This window comes from Strix aluco, chromosome 7 (assembly GCF_031877795.1).
Source record: "Strix aluco isolate bStrAlu1 chromosome 7, bStrAlu1.hap1, whole genome shotgun sequence".
NCBI classification, from domain to species: domain Eukaryota; kingdom Metazoa; phylum Chordata; class Aves; order Strigiformes; family Strigidae; genus Strix; species Strix aluco.
This window is the reverse complement of record NC_133937.1, coordinates 26,967,247-26,990,144: the sequence shown is the minus strand read 5'-3', so window position 1 is coordinate 26,990,144 and position 22,898 is coordinate 26,967,247. Positions and strand designations below refer to the sequence as shown.

General features: G+C 44.4%; 1 protein-coding gene across 3 annotated transcripts in view; it reads right to left on the bottom strand.

Moving 5' to 3' along the window:
• The window catches only part of SUFU (SUFU negative regulator of hedgehog signaling), a 101,409-nt gene that overhangs the window by 38,560 nt on the left and 39,951 nt on the right, over nucleotides 1-22,898 (bottom strand). For all 3 annotated transcript variants that reach the window (XM_074831164.1, XM_074831165.1, XM_074831166.1), the window contains 3 exons: nucleotides 8,693-8,835; nucleotides 6,089-6,174; nucleotides 3,931-4,003 (listed from right to left, as the gene is read on the bottom strand). In XM_074831164.1, the coding sequence (XP_074687265.1) occupies nucleotides 3,931-4,003; nucleotides 6,089-6,174; nucleotides 8,693-8,835 (302 nt within the window). The remainder of the gene's footprint in view (nucleotides 1-3,930; nucleotides 4,004-6,088; nucleotides 6,175-8,692; nucleotides 8,836-22,898) is intronic.

Sequence of the window (22,898 nt, the reverse complement as noted above, 5' to 3'; positions counted from 1 at the left end):
GACATGTGCATCTGTTGTCAGCAAGACTGCCCTAAGCTACAGCTAAAACTTCCACAGGACACCTACCTGCTAGGGGAACTGGCATTAGTCTGAATTTTCATCTATATCCCACAAGGGGGTAATGTTGAGCTGAACAAACTCAGGGCTGAGCTACTCAGAGGAATGGCTACTCTTACCACTGTCACCTCTCCTCTGGCACCGAAACAACCCGGCTCATTTTCCCCTCTTCTGAAGGGGTGTCACTTCTGGTACCACTCAGTGGCATCAACAAGATCTCCATCTCACTGCATACATCTGGGTCACCTCAAAATAGGTGGTAAGTCCCACTGCTCCCAGGACAAGAAACTAAAGATTTAAGAGAACAGCAGAGCCATGTTATGCACAACGGGAGCGGATCTCTCTGCTCGTTATTACCACCCTCCAGTCTGACCTTGCCACTGGAGTCAAGAGACCGTGGGAGCATCCAGCACTTTGCAAAATCTGTTCCCTAAGAAGCAGTTTCCAGACTAAAGCCCACATATGTTCCTCCCCTTGCCCAGCTGCACATGCTGCTCCCCAGAAAGAGCATTGCCTGTTCTTGTGACCATTCAAGAGAGGATTTGAGCAGCTCAAAGATAAGCACAAGCACCCAGGGTGTGGTTGCACAGCAGTTTAATCTGATGTAATTCGCAGTGGCTGCAGTCCCACCCTCCTCCATGTGCTCCTACCCCTTCCCTTGAGCCAGCTCCTTTTTTTTTGTTCAGCTGGATCACCTCCCTAAACTGGCTCTTTGGCCCAAGAGCTGAGGCAGAAGCCTGTGACTGGAGGCAGGACCAGAGCAGTCCTGACTTAGATTTAAGCATTCAAGCGACTGCATTCCTTCTGCCCCTCTCCCTGAAAGACTACTCCTCGTTGGGATCTTCCTCCGGCGTCAGGGAAAACTGGCTTCTATGAAAACATAATGGGAAAATCTGAGAAATAATAAATCTGCTGGGATTTTCTTTTGTTATAGCCTAAACATAAAATTAGTTGTTTCACCCAGAAATAGAAATTGTGGAAAAAGAAATAAAAATACATCCGATCCCACATACGCAAACAATGCTCTAAGTGAGATTTAGCACGTGGCTCCTTTGGGAGCCCTCCGTGGCACTCTGTGAGGACCCAAATCAGCTGGCACGGGGAGGTTTAACTTGTCAGCATGGTTATTTTTCATGCCAGTGATTGGGGAAGCACGGGAGAGCCACCAAACTTGCCCTTGAGCAGGGAGCAGAAGAGCCCAGAGGTCCCCAAGGACTCCATCGGGCAGATGCTCTGGTGGGATGTGCTTCTCTATCCCTGCAGCCAGGGCTCCTGCTCACAGAATCGGGGTGTCCAGACAGTGTGCAGAGCCTCAGGGAGGGGGAAAGCGACACGTCATCTCCTTCTCAGCTGGTTTGCAAAGCACTTCCTCAGGGGAAGAAGTGCTGCTCTGCTGGCATCTCTTGGAGATCAAGAGGGGCTGATGGAAACGAGCTGGCCTAAGACAGCCTAATTTGCATGCCTGTTTTATAACATTTGCAAGTATTGATGTTGAAAGGGGAAAAAAACCCCAAAAAACCCTAACCAGTGCAGACTCTCAGCTGCAGCAATGCACAGCTTTACCCCATTTTTAGCCAGCAAAAATGTGCCTGGGCTGAGGGGCTGTTCTTCCTCTCTTGAAAGGGCAGCCTGAGCAGGAGGTTGGAGGAGCCCAGGGCAAAGGAGGTTCAGCTTTTTCCTTCCTCAAAGAAAGGATGTTTCTGTCCCATTTTCCTCTCAGCATGTGGGAGGGATGCTCTGAGGCTCTTATAAGTCATTGATCCCTTTCTAAACGAGCCAGAGCACTGCAGCGTGACCCGCAGAGCGTCAACCACAACTCAGGAAATTCAAATCAGCTTTATTCTCTTCTGAGATATCTGCTAAAACAGAAGCAAAGCGCCGAGAATCAGCACAGAGCTGGGGACTGACATGGACTGTTTGACAGTGCTGCCAGGGAAATCTGAATGGCCTACAGGGAAGCCTGGCTGAAGAGAAAACTGCCAGCATTGCCACAGTGTTAATTGCTGACATCCTGGGATGACATCTTAGTTGGGATCCATTCTCAGCGACTCTGAACAGAAAGTACAGCTGCTGCTGCCAGGGCTGGGTTTAGGCCTCAACCAATTCCCACAAGAGACAATGCAGCCTCAAAACAAGCTCTGCCTGCTTCCCAGGCAGGCAACATACTTGCCTTCTCCCAGGAAAGTTGTCCAGTTTGCTCTGCCTGCTCCCTCCCTCCCCTCCACCTATCTTCCACTGCTGCCTTTCAGCTCTCACACACCCTGTACCAACCACCGAGAAAACGCCAAGCGAATGACACTTTATCCCTTCCCCAACTAATTAGAGCAGGAGGTGCATGACATGGCTGAACCCAGCCTGGCACAGCCCAGCTCCCCGCGCTCAGCAAAGGCTCTTTGCGGGACTCAGCACTGCAGCAGCAGGTTTTGCCCTGTGAATCCCCAGGGGCTGCGGCTGCAGAGCAGGAAGGAGGTATGTACACACATACACACACACACACACACACACCTGCACATATATACTTCTGCAAGGGCAAGAGAGAACAGAAACAGGAATGTCTTCAATGTGAGGAAGTCCGGAAAGACCACAGACATAGCAGCTTTCAGTGGCAGGACACACTGGTGAGGCAGAGGTACTCTTTATTTGCCTTGACTTGCCTTGGCTGACTCAGATTCCAGTAAGCTGAGCTACTTTTCATTTACAGTAAATTGAAGAAAACCCTGTTATCATTAGGAATCACCAGTGTGAAGAGAACAGAAACACCCTCCAGGAGGGGAGAGGGCAAAATTTTGAAGAGCCTAAAAACTTTATAGGAGTTGCAGTTGTATTAGTTCCCACATTGTGGAACATTTGTCGAACATTTTTGTGTGTGTGTGTCTCAGACTGGGGTTATTTTAGATGAACAAATCCTTAAAAACAGTAAAAGTAGAATTTGGTTTTGTTCTTAAGCTTTCAAAATAAAAGATGCTGTGAGGCAACTGAGGGTAATCAGATGCAGACATGCAGACCATAAGCAAACGCAACAGCTTGTACAAAACGTGCACATATGCACGTGCCCTACCAGGCTAAGCCATAAGTTCTCTGTTAAAGGCAAATACTCAGTGATTCACTGAAACAAGGTCAGCACTACACCGGATTTGCCTGGGACCCATGTACTCCAGTACCGTAACTCTGCTGAAGGGATGCAGAACTGTCTCCCAAACGCACGGATCAGCAGTAGCCCATGGGATGGCAACCCCTCCATAGAGGTCCTATTCAGATCTGTAAACTTCATAAGTTAACTTGAACTCTGTAGAAGGTTTAATATATCTTCCTGCATGGATTATTAATAACTGCATGAGATACTTTTGGCTTCCCATTATTTCCTCAGATCACACTAACTACTTGGCCTCAAGTGACATCCTACTGGAATGAGCTACACTGTCACATTTGCTGTGAAAAAATATTACTTAGTTGGTTTTGAGCTTTCTGCATGTTATATCTCCTTATGCTTGTACCTAAAACAAGGGAGGAATTTCCTGATCTACCATCTCTAAATCTTGTATTGTTCTATTTTTTTTATCTTCTTCTATTTTCCTCCTTTCTAAAACATGTAGTCCAGATCTTACCAATTTGTCTCATATATGAGATTCTGTTTTCCTGGTCTCCCTTCTCTAACTTTCTTCCTAGAGTTGCCATCCACCTGTGGCTGAACATGTGCACTCTTGAACCACCTCTGAGAAGGCAAAGGGAATCTCTAAGACTTTTCCAGGATTATTGCAAACATTGAGAAGATCACAGCACCTTTACAGAAAATAATAGACCTGTTTTATACCATTAAGCCAATTCTCCCTGGCTACTAGAAAAGACATGACATTTTATAAACTAAAGACATACTTGCAGATGTGGGTCAATCTCGAATATTGTCTCTCCTCTTCGCATATCTGTTATCAACCAGGGGCCTCCAGCTCTACAAAGAAAGAAAGAAAGGTAATGAACCAAACAAGCACTTTAGCTAGTACTCTCCAACAGAGTCCTCAGGGTGGACTTGTACTGGAAGGAAGCACAAGACAGAGTTTAAAACAAGCCTAGAAGCCCCTCTATGTTGTGTATCCATCCCAGAGCATGCATTTGTCCTTTGCATTTCCCAAATACATAATGAAAGCCCTCCATGACCTAGCTGTTATCTGCCTAGTGTCTGGCACCAAGTCTTGCAAAGCACTCAGGATTGACACAGGCTATCCCCTGCGTGGAACCACTTAGATTAAGACTGAACTGGGTTTTAATCTTACAGGTAACTGAATTGGGACTGAGAAGGCCAGTGTAGCCTAGGTCTAAGAAAGATGGGCAAGGTGTGGGGGTCAAGATTTATACCTCTATTACATATCTAAAGATGCAGCAGGGTTCCAATGGGCTGCACTTTTTGCTGAGATCGGCAGTCATGTTCAGTACCATAAAAAGCTTATTGCTCTGATAAATATCGTCACAATAGACATTTTGCCCAGTTGGTACTTAATGGCCAAGTACTCAGACGGTTCAGGGAAATTTTTGTTTCCATTAGCAATAAAAGTCGGAAGGGTCAAGATGTTTCCCAACAAGGGTGATAGAAAACAGATTACTGTAAAGATGAACTACTCAGACTTTACTTTGGGTCACAGGGCAGGCAGATTGCAGAAGTCAGCCTTAGATGGTGCTTTTCATTTGAAGTAAAAACTGAAGTCTTTTGGAATTGCCATAAAAATTTTCATTTTTTTTTCATGGGATACTCTGTTATTGCAGTCAAAAGCCCCCTCCTCTGGCCTTGTCTGTGTTGTAGTCTCCTAAAGCACTTGGAGTGGGAGCCATAGAAGTTAATATTTTGTAGCTTTTCAGATGCATTGATAGCCACTCTTTTTTCACATCACTTTGGAGGCTGTTAATTATTAACTGCAGAGGTGTGACCTGCTTTGGTTCCTCACTGGGATGCAAGAGACTTTTACCCTGACTCCACACCAGCAGCTTAGTAGTCTGCAGCTTTTCCTTTGAATCACGCACATTTGGGTTTCATTTTATCCTTGGAAAGGTGCTTGTACCACAGCACAAAAGCCAAAATCCAACATGAGAACAGACTGAGGAAAGGGGTGCTATATCCGTATTGACTTAGAGGAGCCAAGGGAGCTGCAGGCTCCAGTGTTTATTGTCCTGGGGTCCCAGAAACAAAGCTTGCAGCTGTACAAATTCACTCTACTGTAGGGCATTCGCATGAATTATCTGCACTTGTGCCTAAAAGGGAAAGGTTCAAGTTTAAGAAGTTCACCAGCAAAGGCTCTTCCAAATAATCAATTAAAGGCCATTATGACACTAGAGAGCATATTATTGTGCCCAGGAACACATATTCAGTATCATGTTGTTTTAAAAAAAAAAAATAATCTTTTGACCTATAATCACGTGGCAATAACTTCCACTAAGTATTTAAACAAAACACTTAAAATCCCCAAAAGTTTAGCTGCAACCTGGTAGCAAATAAAGCATCAACATACCATTTAACATTTAAAACCCATTTCCTCCTTAACCTAACAACACCTTTGCTTTGCCACAGGAGAAATAACAATAAACTTCACTTGCATGAACACTCTTTCAGTTGCAAATTGGCCCACCAAGAGTAGGACCAGTTTGAGAGTGACTTTCTCACTTTCAGACAGTACCCAAGCTTTGCTAGGCACTCTTAAGTCAGACCCTCTCTTCCTTTCTTTTGAACTACACAAGGAGGTCACCAGTAACAGTTATCCCAGCTCTCTCAGGAAGAACCAATGAGAAAATGCTGCAGGCGTAAGAGGAAGGAAATTAAGCTTTCAAGACCTCATTCTGTTTCACCCTGAACATGTGGACTTCCACATGCATTAATTTGCCATCTAAGTGTCTGTGCGTGAGAACAGATTTTCAATGAATTCCCATCTCTTGCTACAGCACAGGATTAAATAAGTTCCATCATCAAGTTAAGGTTTGTTAATAAAAATAAACAACTGCATTGTCCTCTACGGGAATGCTCCCCTACATGGACTATATAAGCACTTACACCGGCACAGTCCGAAGCAGTTCCAAGATCCCTTGCCCATTCCACTGCTGAGCCGCATGCAGTTCCTCAGTGCAAACCCCAACAATCTGGAATAAATGAAAACAGAGATACTAAACTGGATGGGAACTGTGCAAGAACTGTAGAGAAAATGTACCACATGGTGCTGGATCAAACAGTGCAGATACAGAGAAGCACCATTTCTTTAAACTAACTAGATGAGTGAGGATAAATGGAGCCTGAGACAACATTCTGCAATTCCTTATGCCCTCTCTTTACATGTACCTTGTGAAGTGCCCTGGTCACGTCACATTTAATCTCGCATGGTGTGTGTGAACTTAACTATGAGTAGGGCCTGGTGACAAATCAGGGTTTACTGAAGATCCACTAGTCTGTTCTCACTTTTCAATCTAGTCTACACAAGACAGGACAGGTTAGGGTCTGAGCACATGCAAAACGCTGCTCTGTCAGCCAATTGCTAGGGGCAAATGCAATACTGCACCAGCAATTTCAATCAGGCAAGGGACTCACTGCCACAAGGGAGTGCTTCGGTGCTCATAAATCCTTGACCAACTCAGTTTGCTGATTGGTCACATCTTACCCAGCACCATAAAGTAAAGCTGCTTACACATCACATAATCCACTCGTCACTGCAGGCAAATGCAGACTTCTGCCTTCCTGTATAAGGCAAAATGTGTTTGCTTTTCAGGATAGGAGCTGCCATGCTGAGCAATACCAGATGTCTCTCTCGCAGCAGCTGAGATCAGCCGCTTCAAACGGAGGGGTGAAACACCCTTCAGCTGATAGAGGAAGGCAGTTTCTTCCTGATCCATCAACCACTGGCTTGTGCCTTTGAGCACAACGATTTACTCTTCGGGATGAAAAATTATTTTAGCCATGGCCACCTATTTTCTTCCTCAATACTCCAAGCCTTTTCCAATGACACTGAATTTTTGGTCAAAATCTGTTCAACTGATGTTTTATCAGTAGAGATGAAAACTGAAAACTAAGTTCTGAAGAGCAGAAAGCAGAAGTGCCTGATGTGCCGTTGCCACAAGTGCCTATCTGCACTGATAGAGATCTGTGTGGAAAAACCATCAACGTCAGCACGTACCCAGTTCTGCACACCCTACCTCCCCTGCCCCTCGCGGAGCTCACTTTCTCAGGACCCAACCCTTGGAGATGCACTTCATCCCCGCCCAGGCTTCCTCCATGAACAGCCTGAAATCATCCTTGCTTCAGGACACCCCTCCCTGTGCCTTCACTCGCTAATTGCATACAAACAGCAAGACTCTAAACAGGAAATTATTTTGTGTTCATTCTTCTCTTTCTGCAACCATTTATCCCATGGGTCAAAATAAATCCACAACAACAAGCATCAAACAACAGGGAAAAACAAGTCAACCATATGTATTGTGGAAGATTAGAGGCCAAGAGCCTCAGGATGAAACAAGTTGACTGTCCTTTGATCCAGGACAGCTGGGCACTAGAGAGATGTGAACTAATGCACCACTAACTGGGGAGTCAGCCAGGAATCACCCTGCTTAGCTTGGTGCTCTGTCTCTGCTTCAAGGTCCCACAACTAACATTTCACTGATTAACCCCACACCTGTCTCTTTCTTGTTGATAAAACACAGACCTTTGGGTACCTCAGAAAATGCAGGAAAGCCTTTGCCCTTGCACAGCAGTTGCCTTGTGCAGGTCTGTGGTTATGGAGCTTCCCCTTACACGTTGAAACTACAGCCAAGGACAAACACGAGCAACTTGAAGCTTAAAATGTAAAATACAGATGCTTGCATTTTCCCAGAGGATGGAACCTTTTCCACGGAGCAGAGAGAAATCAGCAGTTGGCATAAACGATGCCAGCTCTTCCACTAAGGTTAGTAACTCCATATGTAATTTAAAGATATCCAAAGCAGCACATGTTTAAGAGACAGAACTGAAAAGAAGGACTTCGGGAAAGCAAGCAAACCTGTTTGGCCAAGGAAGCTCCTCTCACTGAACAGTAGGGTTAAATCACAAGGGATTTTTTAAATGTTTCTTCTTCAAAGCAAACATGAACCTCTCTTAAACAGTAGATCAATACAGGAAAACTCACTTAGCCCCTGAAGAATCTTTGTGTCAATGCTGCAGGCTACATTTCTAACATTAAATAATGCTAAAGCAACTCTTGAGTCCTGCCTCAAACTCTTCTTTTTCTGGAACTCAAACCAGTGGATCACTTACCAACGCTGCCACAGAATTAACTTGAATTTAGCTCTACATTACCTTTTAAAAGTATTTTTCTCGGCTTTTCTCCCTATGTTCATGTTTGAAATTTCAGAGCAGTAATGTAATATTCAACTCCAGGTCTGTTTCAGGGTGTAAACCTTCTCTCCATCAGATAGACCTCTATCTTGAGAACTGAGTGTGCCATTGCTCAATCCTAGTAAAATGCTTACTGAATACCTCCAGAGTAACAACTCAAAGATGAGATCCATGGTAATCAAATAAAAAGGAAAGGTGGAAGACAGGATAAGTATTTGACTTATCAAAGCTAAATGAAATGTAATAGCTGCATTCCACGCCCAGGAGATGACAGTCAGAGCCACCATTGCAGGGTCATACCTGTAGGAAAGTGACAACCCCAAAAGGAGTCTGCACCGGCTGCATCTGAGGGTCTTCTGTCAGTAACATATGCTGGATTCTAGACTCACTGTTGTCCAAAGGGCTGTGCCACGATACATGGTCACCGCTGCAGAAGGTGTTTTCTGCAAGGAAGAGATGCAAGAAATATTTAGTCCATAAAATCTGCTAGATTATTCCTTCTGTTAGCATCTGCTCCTGACCACTGTCAGGCAGGGACCTCTAGTCTGGACCAGGACAGTTGCTGGTGGCTATTCACAGTGACTACCTCCAGCCAGCTCTGCTGAGTCTCTGAGTCAGCTGAAGCAGAAAAGGAGTCCCACTGAGCCATCTGAATTCAAGCACCAACTTGAAAATTGCCCACTCTTGAGTCCTGTGACAAAAAACAGTGTCCTGCTTTTATATTAATCCCAACACAGGAATACGAACAAATAAAATTAGCTTGTGTCTCATTTACTATTGGTCTCGTTTTGTGACACAGCGCAGAAAGTCAGCAGGCCATACTGGATGCCTATGGGACGGTGATTCATACTTAATTTTCAACTCTGATTTGCCACATAGAAAAGATTTTGAAATGTGAATTAAACACGAATAATACTCTGCTATATCTAATAAAAATCCACAGGCTGCTGCCCAACTTGTGATGGTCTAAGTCAAAGTCACTTTCTCTCTCAATTGTCTGGTGGCTCTGGTGTAGAATTATAATTAATATGTTCCTTCTTTCCCAAACAATGAGAAAACTAGTAGGCTATAAATTTCCCTCTATGTCAGAATAGACTGCATCAAAACAAAGAACCAGAAATTATCCTTCTTTCTTCAAGACTGTAAGCATTCCTTTCTTTTCCTCCTCTCCTACTTCGAAAGACAAAACCCCCAGATAATCTCATGTTCCACAGCTGGTGCATGCCAGAAGGCACACCAGAACCCATCTGTATGTCGCTGTCCCATCACATGAAAGGCTAATGCTTGCTTTGAGTGAGCTAGAAGTAAAACAACCAACCATGACCATTTTCACACCAATTAAAGCATGCTCCTGCACACAGTTCCTAGAGCATGTGCGCAATAATGCTGCCTAGCCAAATGCCTTGCCCTTGGGTCTTGTGCTTATCCCACTCTGGGTAGAGATTTTAGAGCACGTACAAATAAACAGCCTAGAATCCATATCCTGCCCTCTGACATAGGCGCCAGGGATGAACGGAGCACTGCCTGACTGCTTCCAAAGACAGTGGCAAGCACAGCACCCCGCTCCCTGACCAAGCTCATAGATGAAGGCAGTCTGGGCTATTGCCCTCACCATGGTCTCTCCCAAGGCCACACTTACAGGGGAGTGGGAAGGGAGGCCTTGCTCACTGGAGGAGGACTAGGACTTCCACTGCAGACTGAAAAATGTTAGTGGTTACTTCAGTTGCTGTCTGTTGAGATTGAGGCACCTCATATGAAAGAGAACAGGATCCAGTTCAGAGGAGTGTTCTCTGCCCTGCAGCTACGAGCAGACGTGGTCCTGGATCTTCACCTAACCTTCCCACATGACCTTCCAAATACGTGTCAGTAGGACATTTCTTAAAGAACTCTCTGTAGGGCTTATCTGAGAATCCTTGAACACGGCAGCTTCTGCAGCGGCAAGAGAGAAACAGCATTTGCCAGTAATTACAGCTTTGTCCCCAGTCACATTAAACAACAGGCACCAAGGAATCGAGTGTTTGCAGGCCACTCACTGCGCATCAGCACCACCACGGCTGCGCGCACAGACTCTTGGCCAGGAGCAAGCACAGGATGCTTCAAGGGAGCCTTCAGCGGCAGGCGGGTAAACTAACGAGAGTTACCTCGCAGTTGCTGTGGTTAAAAATACTCGCAGTCATCTCATTGATGAGCTAACCCACACTCACCCATTCACGGATTTCATGCAGGGTGTCCTGGGCAACTCATAGTTTCTCCACCAGGTGTCCCCATTGGTGTGTATTTGAACATTCATTATATATGTTTTTTCAGATTAATTTCTTGGAGAGCTCTTTTGATTAAGAATTAAAATAAACTCCAAATACCATAAGGATCTTGGCCCGAAAAACAAGGCATGTAACAGAAGTGTTGTGATAAGTAACGGAATGTTTTCCTTAGTTAAAATTAGGAAAGAAAGAAAACATAGCAAATGCAAGCTGCTTGAAAGAAAGAGTTTATCATTATGTACACTAAATTACATGCTTTCAGCTCTGCGACTGAAGGGAGTGGTTCTGATATTACTTTACTTTTAGCATTGGGAAAAGATAAGCAGACAGAAATGGAAGACACGATTTTTTTTTTTTAGTATCAAAAATGGATTAAAGAAAGAACACTTAGAATGTTGCAAAAGATCTTGTGATATTTTCCAGGTTAGACAAAATGTGGCTGATTAATTTTTTTTTTTAAATGATAAAAGCCTCTCAGTCACAGTTTTCAGGAATGAAACAAAGCCACAAAGAGCTTATTCTTGGGTCCTGTCTTTATACCACAACATTTTGCCCATCAAATGCTCACACGATTCTATGCTGATCGATCGCTGTGTTTCACTGCTGGTGCTGCTTCTCCTGGGAAAGCCCAGCCCGTTTAGAGCAGGTTTTCAAATGCAAATGTCTCTGCTGGAAACCCACCTGTTTATGTCCATGTGAACACTGAACACTTAGAAAATCTCCCTCTCCCTTGCATGCACATGAACACCACAAAATTCACACTGACTGCTCAATTAAATCAGAAAAAAATTTTCTGCAAATAACATGAAGCCAAATTAAAACCTGTAAGAGTGCAAGAAATTAAATCACAGCCTGAAACTCAGCTCTTTGCTTGCTGCATTGTAACCCATGTGGAATGCAAGATCAGCCCTTGTACAGAGACCATTACAGCACTGAGGACAGCTTGAATGGTAGGACTTTTAGCCACAGAAACTAAGAAATTACAGAAACAAAAGACTAGATAACCACTTTCTCTTGCCTCATGCTGGAAACAGAGATGAGCATCCTCCCTTCTGACCTTTCACACTCGTGTTTTCAAAACAAGACAATCAAAATCTTTCTACGCATTTAAGTTTTAAACAATGTTTCATCCAGAAAATCCTAAAGTTTTCATAAATGACTCCTCCAAAGTAAATTCATAACTAAATTTGTGACTTTCACAAATGTTGAATTGGAACATAAAACATCCAGATAAATCCTCAAAGTCATCACAGCACAGATGGATGTGAAAAATCTCCTGTGGTTTTTGCACCTTTCTGTCACTTGCAGTGCTGTCAGTAACACACTTTGTACAACCTGCCTTTCATCCACAAACATGTACCATGTGCTCATATTTCGTAAATGTACATATGTATTTCCATAAAAGCATGAGATGAGTAGGCAGAGGACACATGCACTCAGCAACATGCTTCAGTCAGACATGCCTAAAGACAGCTCCTTTTGTTCCCAAAAATGCATCCCCGTATCTCCCATACCACGTGGACTAACCGGAGAAGCAGCTTGTCATCTCCAAACTAATTTCTGAGATCTCTGTTTCACACTGCTATGAACCAAGGATGAGACTAGGACCTCCAGTGATAATGATGCCAATATGGTTGTCTCAACAGCATTCACAGTTTTATAGCCATACCTCTCAGTGCACATTTTGATGCCTACTGCAGATATCAAATGAGACACCTACACTCACAACTGGAAGCTACTTCTATACAAAATACTTCAAAATACAGACATGAAAATAAGTATTAATAAAGAAGTGTTGTATGTAAAAATAAAAGATCACAGGAAGAAGTTTATGTCCATGGAGCACTGACCCAGTCTGAGAGGACTCGCTGCTACAAGCATCCCAAAACAATTTCTAGTTTTAGGCCAAAACATGACTCCCCATTCAGATAAGCACAGAACATTTCTTTGCAAGTTATCTCAGTTTAGTAAACCTGAAAGTTTACAGCCTCAGCAACAAAGCTGGTTCTGCAAGGATCACATCACAACACTGATGCTGTCCCGGGCCCTCCTAGATTCTGGAACAGCCTCTGCTTTATCCAAGCCCATTAACATCAACTATTGATCCAACACTTTTCACTCTTAACCAGCTCTACTACGACAACCCTTTTGACCTGCTACAATGTTGTGCAGATTAGCACTGTGGCCAAGTTTCTTACTGGTTTTGAGGAGGGACTGAAGCACAACAGATGTTACAAAAGTTCTTTTGCACTATATTTCTTAATAAGACAAAATGTATTTGCGTTCAGAATCCAGGAAAAGGTGAGATGGCTTTCAGTGGTAGCTGTGAAAAACCATGGGCTTCTACTGGACAAGCACCTTCTCTACCATTACAAGAGGGCAACAATCAGTTTGGGAGCAGCAAATGCCAGGACTCGGGCATCATGAGACGTCTGCCTCTTTGAACTCCTGTGTTACCTGACTCCACAGCAAAGCCAAGAGATGTGACACATCCAGAGAAATAATTTTATATAATGGGAGGAACCTGACATATTCTTGTAATAAATAGCAAGGCCTCAAACCAGTTGGTGTGTTGCCATGCTCAGGAGTAAGCTTGTAGAAGACTTCTATGAAGGGGGGGAACTATGGACACTTTCTTCTCTGTGGGTGTGCACACTGTGGATGGACTCGTCCTCACCTAAGGAGGAAGAAGCTCTGACTAAAGCTCTTGCTGCAGCTATGGCATGCATAGGAGGACCCTATCTAGGTTCACTTATGTCTAGGGTCAAGTGTAACACATCTTCACTCTTCTCCAGTGCAGGGGGGACAGTTAGCATTTTTACTCACCTGCTCATTTTAACAATCCTTTAAAACCCAAGTCTCTCCAAGGGCCCTACCACTCTGTTAGGTCTGTTTGACATTGGCCAACGGGTTCAAACACCATTAAGGTAGCACAGTCAGTCTTCTAGGCATGAGAACAGCATGACTGCATAAGCCTTGTTTCCTTAGGTGAGCACTGCAAAAACAACAGTCATCGGAAAAAGTTACCAGGACCTCACCACAGAATTGCCAATAGGACAGATGGTGAGGCACAGAAACAATCTAGCCATTAACAGGAGGAGTTAGATAGCAAAGGAACTGAAAGGAAATATGTTAAAAAATGAAATCCAAATTACTTTAGTGTATGGACAAATGAGCAAATCCTCAGGAGGGAACTGAGGATCTGATTTACTGTGTACAAGCCGATTGACGATAGACTGCTGTTGAATACTTCTGCCTCACAGTAAACCTGAGGTGGTTACATGTTCCCTCCATGGAAGGAAGAGCTAAGCTACCTGACCTGCCTCAGGATAAATACATATCCTTCAGCAGTTACCATGGGAGCCTTGGATATGTTGTAAATACACACGCTTGCTTACAGTAACTTCTCAGACACTTGCACCCTTCCTGCTTGGAAGGGGCACTAACAGGACTTAAACCTAATGCAGCAAGGTCACCCATCCTCACAGATTTAAAACAGGTTGTTTTTCTACTGACTTTTTTTTTTTTTTTCTTTCTGTTAGGGAATGCTGATTCCATGAAATCAAATTGCTTCATAGGGAGGTATTGATTTCATAAGAACTCAACAAGGAAATCATTAAAACATTTTATTTCAAACTTACTATTTTATTTCATAATTTATAATAGCAAATCTGAAGCCTCTCTCTAGCTCTACAAAAATGAGAAGTCTCTAAATTTCCCATAGACCAGCTCTTTTACCATTCTATTATGCAAAAGCAGCACCTATAAGACAGTTATACTAGACCACTCTGTTAAGCTTCCCATATTTTGAAGTCTTTAAAATGTCATTATCCATTTTCTTTTACAGCCCACATAAAGCAGGTGAGGTTCCTTCATGCAGCAATGGTCATAATTCAGCTGCGCAATCTCTCCTAACTTTACTATCCAACTGCTCTATAATGAGAACTGGGGAAATAACTCAGAGGGAACAATTCCACTTTAGACTAGTAAATTTTTTTTGTGTAACATTGCTCATGTATTTTCTTGGAGTGCATTCCCTCCCATTTTTAATTTGACTAAATATAGCTGATGCCTAAAGAAATAAAACCAAGTCATATTCTTGGCCTTGAGATGTTTTATAGACAGTGTAATGGATGCCATCTATACTCAAGAGGTGTTACCTAGCTCCAGAGAGAAACATAGATTAGTTCCCACTGTATTTTCAATTTCTTTTTTAAACCTGCCTGTTTTGCATGTATTGGATCCTGCTAGGAGCTCTTACTTCCTTGAATAACCACAGGGAGTAAGTTCAAAAGGATGGCAAACTGAGACAAGTACTAGGAGCTAAGAGAGCTCCATCCAAACCATGGCACCAGGCTGAATCTGAGTCAGGGAACATCTCCAGTGAGCTTGCTACCCTGCACCCAGAGCAGATAGGAAATAGGCCTTTGGGCATGTGGGAGTCAAATATCTTCTCTGAGCATAGGGGACTGTATGGAAGAAAACAAGGAGCTGATGCTGCTCCACTAGCAATGAAACAGCAAGGGAGCTTGAAGCATATCTCCTGTCCATGCATGGCCTGGCATACAGTCCCCAGACTAAGTCTGACTCCGCAGCAGCTCAGACTGCATCACCCTGATTCATCCAAAGGTCAGAAACTTCCAACTTCTGACATGGTCACACCATGCAATTCGCTAGATAGATTTTCAAATTAGGAGAATAGATTTATAGCCCGACTGTTCCTCTGTATCTCTTCTAAGACACCTCCTCTTTCAAAATGCCAGCTAAAATCTGCAACAGAGGGGTTACACTGTTCTGACTAATCAGTCAGATAAATCCATCTGGACATTGTGTCACAGGTTATGAGCTGACACTGCACAGAGCGGGAAAAGCCGTAAGTACATTAACTAGTAAGTGTGCTTCGTTTTGGGAGAACAGCTGCTCTACTGCACTCATATCCTTCAAAAGCAAGTTTCTGTGTTCCTCTCTTGTTTCTGTGGAAAGCCTGGCCATCATTACATCGTCACTTTATTCTTGGATATGTGCAAGTTGATGCTGAAAGAAACAATCCTGCCTGTCCCCCTGAGAAAGCAGCAGCTACCTGGATCATCCCCTCAAGCCAGTAATGTTGCTTAGTTATGCTAGCACAATGCTTGGCACATCTCTGCTAGCTTGGTCTGAAAAAATAAATTTGCAACAGTGTGCGACACTGGGGATGCAGGCACACAAACAAGATGACCACATCCCTCACGTGAGGCAGACCTACATTATCCACATCACTCAGCAGCTTGAACACTCGCTGCTCTAAGGGGTACAAACCTGCATTTTGTATTTGACCGCGAGATCTCAGCTAAACTGCAGGCAGTGAGTCACAGACGTCAGCCCCCGTAACTCAGAGAAATTCTGTATTTCAGAGCAGAGCAAAGAAGGATTTCAACTCCATGACTTATGGGTGCAGGAATGTTAAAAAGGCCCCCAGTGAGTTCCTGACCAGCATGACAGTGATGCAGCCAGACGTTTAAATTGAATGCAGCTTATCCTATACTTAGAGAAACAATGTAATTTATTGCATTGCTATTACCCCATGCACAGTCTGTATAATTTATTATATAAATGTATTTTCTATAACACATTTTTAATATTCAGTCTGGCTTTGTTAAAAAAAAAGGTAATCTGGCAATCTGTCACAAATAAGATTTGATGCTGTTTTTCAGTACCATTTTGCAGACTGGACAACTAGAATTAATTGAGAGAAACTAAGGCCAGACACAGAGTCCAACACTGAAATGTATTAGCTATACTTTTCACCAGAACTACTTAATATATTTCTAACTAGCTCAATAATGGATATAAGCATGCAGGCAAAGACATAGCGATAATAAACCAATACAAAAGCTAAAGATGAAAATCGTGTTTAAAAACCTCAAAGTAATACTGTTATTGCAACTCATTATATAGATGCAAATTTTAAAAAAACAGAGTACAAAGACTTAATTCAGACTCATTTGCCAGCCACATTAAGTTAAGATAATCTAGGGATAATCAAATTAATGCTAAATTCAGTCTGTCTGCTTAGTTTCCTAATCTACAAAGGACTGCACACATGGATTGGTAAAGGGGAAAAACAATTGTGATATAATCTGTGAGGCCCACTGGCAGTTAATTATAATTTTATTTTCAAGTCAAGTTGAACATGTTTTAAGAATATACAAGCAATTAATAGAATCCAAGCCATGATATATTTTCACCACATTAAAAAAATACTTTTCCTCCCTGTTTTTCTTTCTCAGTTCTGTTTTGTTGCCCCTTATCTCCTGTCTGGGAAACAGAACTGCCCCAGCCCGGGCACTCCAAAGAGGTGCAAATTCACACAGTGCTGCTGCCCGCTGCAGACATGCAGCACAGACAAGATGCCTTACGAAGAATTAAATCCCTGTAGCACAATTAAACAATAGCTCCGCTGCAGGGACTCAAATTGGGCTTTTAGAAACAAGGGGCCTAGACAAAAGTTCTTTGAAAAAAAAAAAATAGCGTGGAAAAAACCAGATTATCAGTACTGTAAGGACTGTTTGACCTCTGAGGTCTGAAGACAGTTTTAGGAAGAAGTGTGATGCAGGTTTTTTTAAAAAATTGACTAGCAGGTTGAAAATACAAAGGTGGTTACAGCACAGCTCAAGGGTGTTAAGCCTGGAAAATTAACGAGCCTCTCAAAAGAGCCCTATCAATTTATGCAAGCATATATAAACTTATTTGATCATTTAAATCTCCTGGACTGAAAGCCCAATAAAGGGCCTCCCATGTCTTCCCAGGGTACATCACCAGCAGGACAGCGTGATTCCTCACTCCTCCGTGCCTGGCTCAGAGCTGGCACTCACCCGGCTGGCAGGGGGATGGTGGAAAATGTGTCTCGCTGTACTGCAGTTTCGGCTGATGGAGTTGCAAATGCTGCTTTTCTTATCACAAAGTAGATCCCAGGCATCCGGACGCCTTATGCGACACACTGCAGAGTGTAAGATTTTAGCCAAAAAACAAATGCTAAAATACTATCTTACAATAAACCACTCCAGGCCTCCTCTACCTCTTCTATTTTCCAGGACATTTCTTTCCATCCCTTACATATCTGTGTGTCTGGCTTGCTCCTGCCCATCTCTACGCATGTATACAATTTCCATGACTGCAGCCTCCGAGAATTTCTCACGCAGCCTCCCAGTGAGTGACTCCCATGCCCAGGGCACGCTCCCACTCTCTGCGAGCAGTGGGCCCCCTGTCGTCTCCCTGACTCCATACATCCTGCTTCGCCAGCCACCTCCTCCCATGCTTCCTCTCCTCCTCGTGGCTTCATTCAGCTCCTCCATGTCTGCTCCCCTCACAGCCAGCAGAGGTAGGAGCTGGCACATCCATCGCACTTGGCATCCCCTCTGCATAAGCACTGCCTGCAGCAGGATGCATCTCCCACCTTGCTTTTCCAACAACACACTTCTCACCTATCTACAGATTTATCTGCATGGCTCCCTCCCACAGGGAGGGAAGGCTGGAGGAAGGCACAGCAGCATGAAAGGACTTACCTGCCCTTGCTGAGTATGGCGGAGAAAGAAAACGAACAGATGCGAATTGCTCTTTCACAGCCCCATAAAACTCTCCTGCTCCAAGCTCTTGCTCCTCTACACCCTGTCACTCAGACCCATCGCCCTTGGGTGCTGCAGGGCTGGACTGCTTTCACCTCCTCCAACAGGCAAGTGGGACAATCTTCTCCTTACCCTCTCCATCCCCCAGCCCAGCAACCACAATGGAGCAGGAGTGACACACTTGCCAAATCCCAAGCTCCCAGCCAGGAGAGAGACCCTTCCACCTCTGTCCAGCTGCACTGCCACCAGCTTTCTGCATCCTTCACCTGAACAAGATGTGTTTTACAGTTCCCCTTCAAAGGATGGTATTTATGTCTTCAATAGTTTCAGAAACTGAATAGCCTCAGGCTGGGGTGGAGGCCCAAGAGCAAGAAAGGATGTTATACAGCAGGATCTCCTGTCAGATAAGGACTCAGCTCAAAATAAGTACTTAATGACAGTTTATTTACAGATTATGCGGTCCTCCATGGCCAATTTGAAGAGATACCTGCCTTTCATTTAAAAACCCTATCCTGTGTTCTGGCACATGCAAGTCAGAATTTTTCAGTTACCTGAATGTTTTCCAGCCAGGTGCAACTAGAACAAGCATTTAGCAACCTTTAAGCGTCCTCAGCAAGGGAAGTGAACTGCAGCAGGAGAGAAAAACTTTTTTCTTGTTGTTGGACCTCCTACATACTTGTGCATGTGCAAGCCATCGAGAAGGATGGATGCTTAGACGGACACAGGAGCACCATAAGACTGTGCAGTCACTTGTGGTCTTCCCCGAGTTATCTGTCTACAAGATGTTTCTGCTGAAGAGCTTTCAAGGAGCTTGATACAAAAGCAAAGGCAATATCCTTCTCTGAAGGACCCAAAGAAGATGCAAGCAACTTATAGCCTTCACAGCACAGATGTCTGACAGAAAGACTGCTAAACTGCACTAGGGTATCCCTTTTAGCAAAAATTACTTCATAAAGGGCAAGAAAGGGGAGACAGTCTGTGAGAAAACACCTACAGAGTTATCACATCATTGTCTCTTCAGAAAAGAGTTCTAGTTATCTGGGCATTAGTTCTGGGGCTTATAACAGGCAGGAAGGGCAGGGGTCTTTGAGAAAGCACTGTAGCATTTTTCTCAGTGGTTGATTATTTATTCTTAAATTTTCAGGAATTTAAAAGTTTGCACAGGCCAAACTTTTGTTTTCCTTTGGCAAAGCAGGAGGTCAAAGGGCAGGAAACAGAGGAACTTTGCATTCACACATATTTGTGTAAAATATTACTTACGCACTGAGCTCTACCAACCCATTACAGCAGTGTAAGAGAAACACACAAACTTAGTCCAAGAACTATATTTATGGTTCAAATGCAAAATGGCCAGCCTGTTTATGAAGCACCTTTTGAAATGCCATCCCAAGTGTTTCGAGATGATTCCTTTAAGCCCCTGATTTTAAACCAAAAAGCAGGAGAGTCCATTTTCCACAGGCTCTGGGCTGCCTGCAGCCTCTGAATATACTCTCCCAGTTTCTCTTCCCCACCAAGAACAAAACGCTTTCCCTGCTGTGCCCATTTGCTGACTCCTGGCTGAGCAGGCTGCTGCAAAGGATCTTTGCATCTGAGACTGTCAGAAGATGGTCTGTAATGAGCTCTGCGTACTGCCACTCTCACAGGCAGAGTGGGTTAGTCAGAAAGCACAGTTTGAGCACCACTTGCTGCACAGATCTTCAATAGAAAGTGTAAGAAGATGGATATTAACCGTGAACCCAACTTCCAGCTAAGTCCACTCTGCAGTTTCATCTAACATGGGCTTGGCAGCTGTCAAGGGAAAAAAAAAACAGTCCTTTTCAGAAGGCTACTCAGTACATGTAGCCTTCAAACTCTCCTCTCTGCATCTCAAACAATTGCACACCGGCAGTGAGAGAGGATGCTCCTGTGACTGAAGAACAATCCCTCTGTGTTGTGGCTTTCAGCTCCTCGATTGAAGGAGGCAACACTGTTCTGTGCAGAAGCTTTTAACTATTAAAGCAGCTGCTTCCGTTTCCCAGGAAAGGCTGGGTGGGACAAAGACCTCATATATAAGACACCAAAGGACCTCACACCAGCAGGAGGGGGAGTTTTCTGCCTTCCCCGAGCTGTTTCCTTTGTCTTGCATTCCTCCTTCAGTACAGGGGACAGAGCCTTTGTCCGAGGCTGGGCTGACCATGTGCAGCTCCTCCCCTGCTTCCTTATTGCAGGGGTCAGAGATGCTCTTCTTAACAGGGCCTGCTAGTCCCCAGCACTCCTTACTCTCCTGCAGCAGGGAGGCTCTGGGTAGGATGAAGAAAAGGCTTCCTGAAGAGAGCTCATCTCCCCTCCACTTCAGTCAGAAAGCATTAGCAAGATCAGTTCTGAACCTGAACTGGGGCCACACAGGATAAACACCCGCTAGGGGCCAGCATCCATGCGCCCCAGGGCACGGGGCCTGCTGGCTGCCCTCCTACCACTTCAGCTGCTGCAGCAGCCTTGCACAGAGATGCCACACAGCTTCCACTGGGTCTCCATGCCCATTTCTTTCCTCTCTCTCCCAGTGGCAGCCCACAGGCAGTATGAAGGCTATAACCACCTGTGCGTTTATAAATGCAACCGTGTATCAGATTTACAAGTGTTCCCACTCTGTCCATCCCTGACATTTGGGAGCAGCCTCAGGGCACACAGACTGATAAAAAGCAGAGAGAGAAGACAGATCTTTTTTTCACCCCTTTTTCCTTTTTATTCTTTTTTTTAAATAAACCAACTGAATGAACTGCACTGAACAGCTAAAAAGCAATGAGCCAACTTCAGTTCCCAGGCAGGAACAGGACATGAGTTGACAGAATTAAAAGGGACAACATCAGTTGAAACATAGCCAACTCAAACTAGGCCTAAACCTGCTTTATCTAAATTGCAGTAGCAGCTAAAAACAAGCCTTCTCTTTCAGGCAGTGCTGAGATCCCTTGCTTACTGCCTAGAACTACTATGCAATCAGTAAAGCAGTCTGGGGAAGACAGCTTTCCTTCTATTTCAGCAGAGTCTTTTATAAGGAACAAAGACTTTCTGTGCCTCTGCTCCTGGCATAAAGTCTCTCTGTGCCTCAGTATCAGCCTGCCCCTTGGGGCCAGAAAAGGTCAGAGACCTGTTCTCAGCTGAGAGCTAGAAGTTGGAGAGACGACAGTGGCTTCCACAACAAGCCACAGAAGTATTCAGCCTGACCCATGAGTCCAGACTGCAGGAGTGAAGAAAGCCCAAACTGCATGAGGTTAGGGAGGTAGAAGAGGCTTTATATTATATAGCTAGCTCACTGACAACATAAGCCATAGACTATTCATCTTCCAAGTCAAATGAGAGTACAGGTGGCCTTGGAAGCCCCTGGGTTTCCAGTCATGCTTTCCTACTGCTGAACTGCAGACTGGGAGGATGCATGGAGGAGCCTCGTGCCCAGTCCAGGTTCACACCACCAGTGCTGACAAAGCAAAAGGCAGTGTCACACAGCAGTGGTGTTGGTCCCCACCTCTCAGGTTCCTGAGAAAGCATCCCACACTTTTTAAACCTGGCCAGAGGGTTGCAGAGGCTTTTCTATCACCGCAGCAGAAGAAATTTTGTGGAGAAGAGATTCTCCAGTGTGGCACAATGTCCTACTAAGTCCCAAACAAAGGCCAGGGAGATGCTACCCACCAAAACCAGCAAGAGCTAAATAACTGCCAACTGGTCCCATGAGCAGCTGAAGACATGACAGCACTCCAAGGCAAAGGGCAGGACTGAGCCTGGCACTAGGGTGCGTCCAGTATTGCAAAGGGGCAGCACCCTGCCTATTCTGAACAGAAAGAGAAGCGAAGTTAATTTAATCAGCCAAAATCTAAGGTCATGCAACTGCATTTATGCTGCCAGGAAGGAGAAGAGAGGCACACTACCTGCACAGTGGCATAACAGCACTCAGCAGCATTCCCAGCTGTATTTCTGCTCTATGCCATCAGCTAGTTTACCATCCATACTTGAAAACACTCTGACCGAGACAGGACTTGCACAGAGAAAGGACAGGCTATCAGGTGCATGCCTGTTCACAGCCTGGGAAGCCTCAACCACAGCTGAGGCCACTGCAAAGTTCCTCTCTAGTGACTGGCAAGCCTGTGCCTCAGCACCCAACAACAAAATGGAGCTGTGTGTGTTTCCCTGCCTCACAAGCGAGGATAAAAGCATTGGACTCAGAAGGTCCCAAAAATTACGGTCATAAAACCAGACAAATAATATTAAGCTTTGCAAGCATGCAAAGATGGACTGCATTAATTTCATCTAGGGAACCCAGAAGCACCTCTGCATGCTGACCCATGCACCAGTCTGCCTAACCAGTGCCAACACCTGCCCTCTCCCTCCTTTCCAAGTGAAACGCTCCCTTTGCCAAAGAGCCTGGATGTTGCAGATGGTCAATACTGCTACGCTTATTCCCTACAGATCGCTGGCTAGGGGTTGGCAAGACCATCTTAACATTAAAAGCAGGCGCTGGAAGTTTACAGTTTCTTTGAGAGGGAAAAGAAGAGCTATAATAACGCCTTTCAATGAGCTCTGCTGGACCAAACTCAGAACAGTCACAGGAAAAAAACAAAACGGATTAGAGAAAAAAGTTTGATGCCAAAGACTAAACAGAGAGAAGGCTTC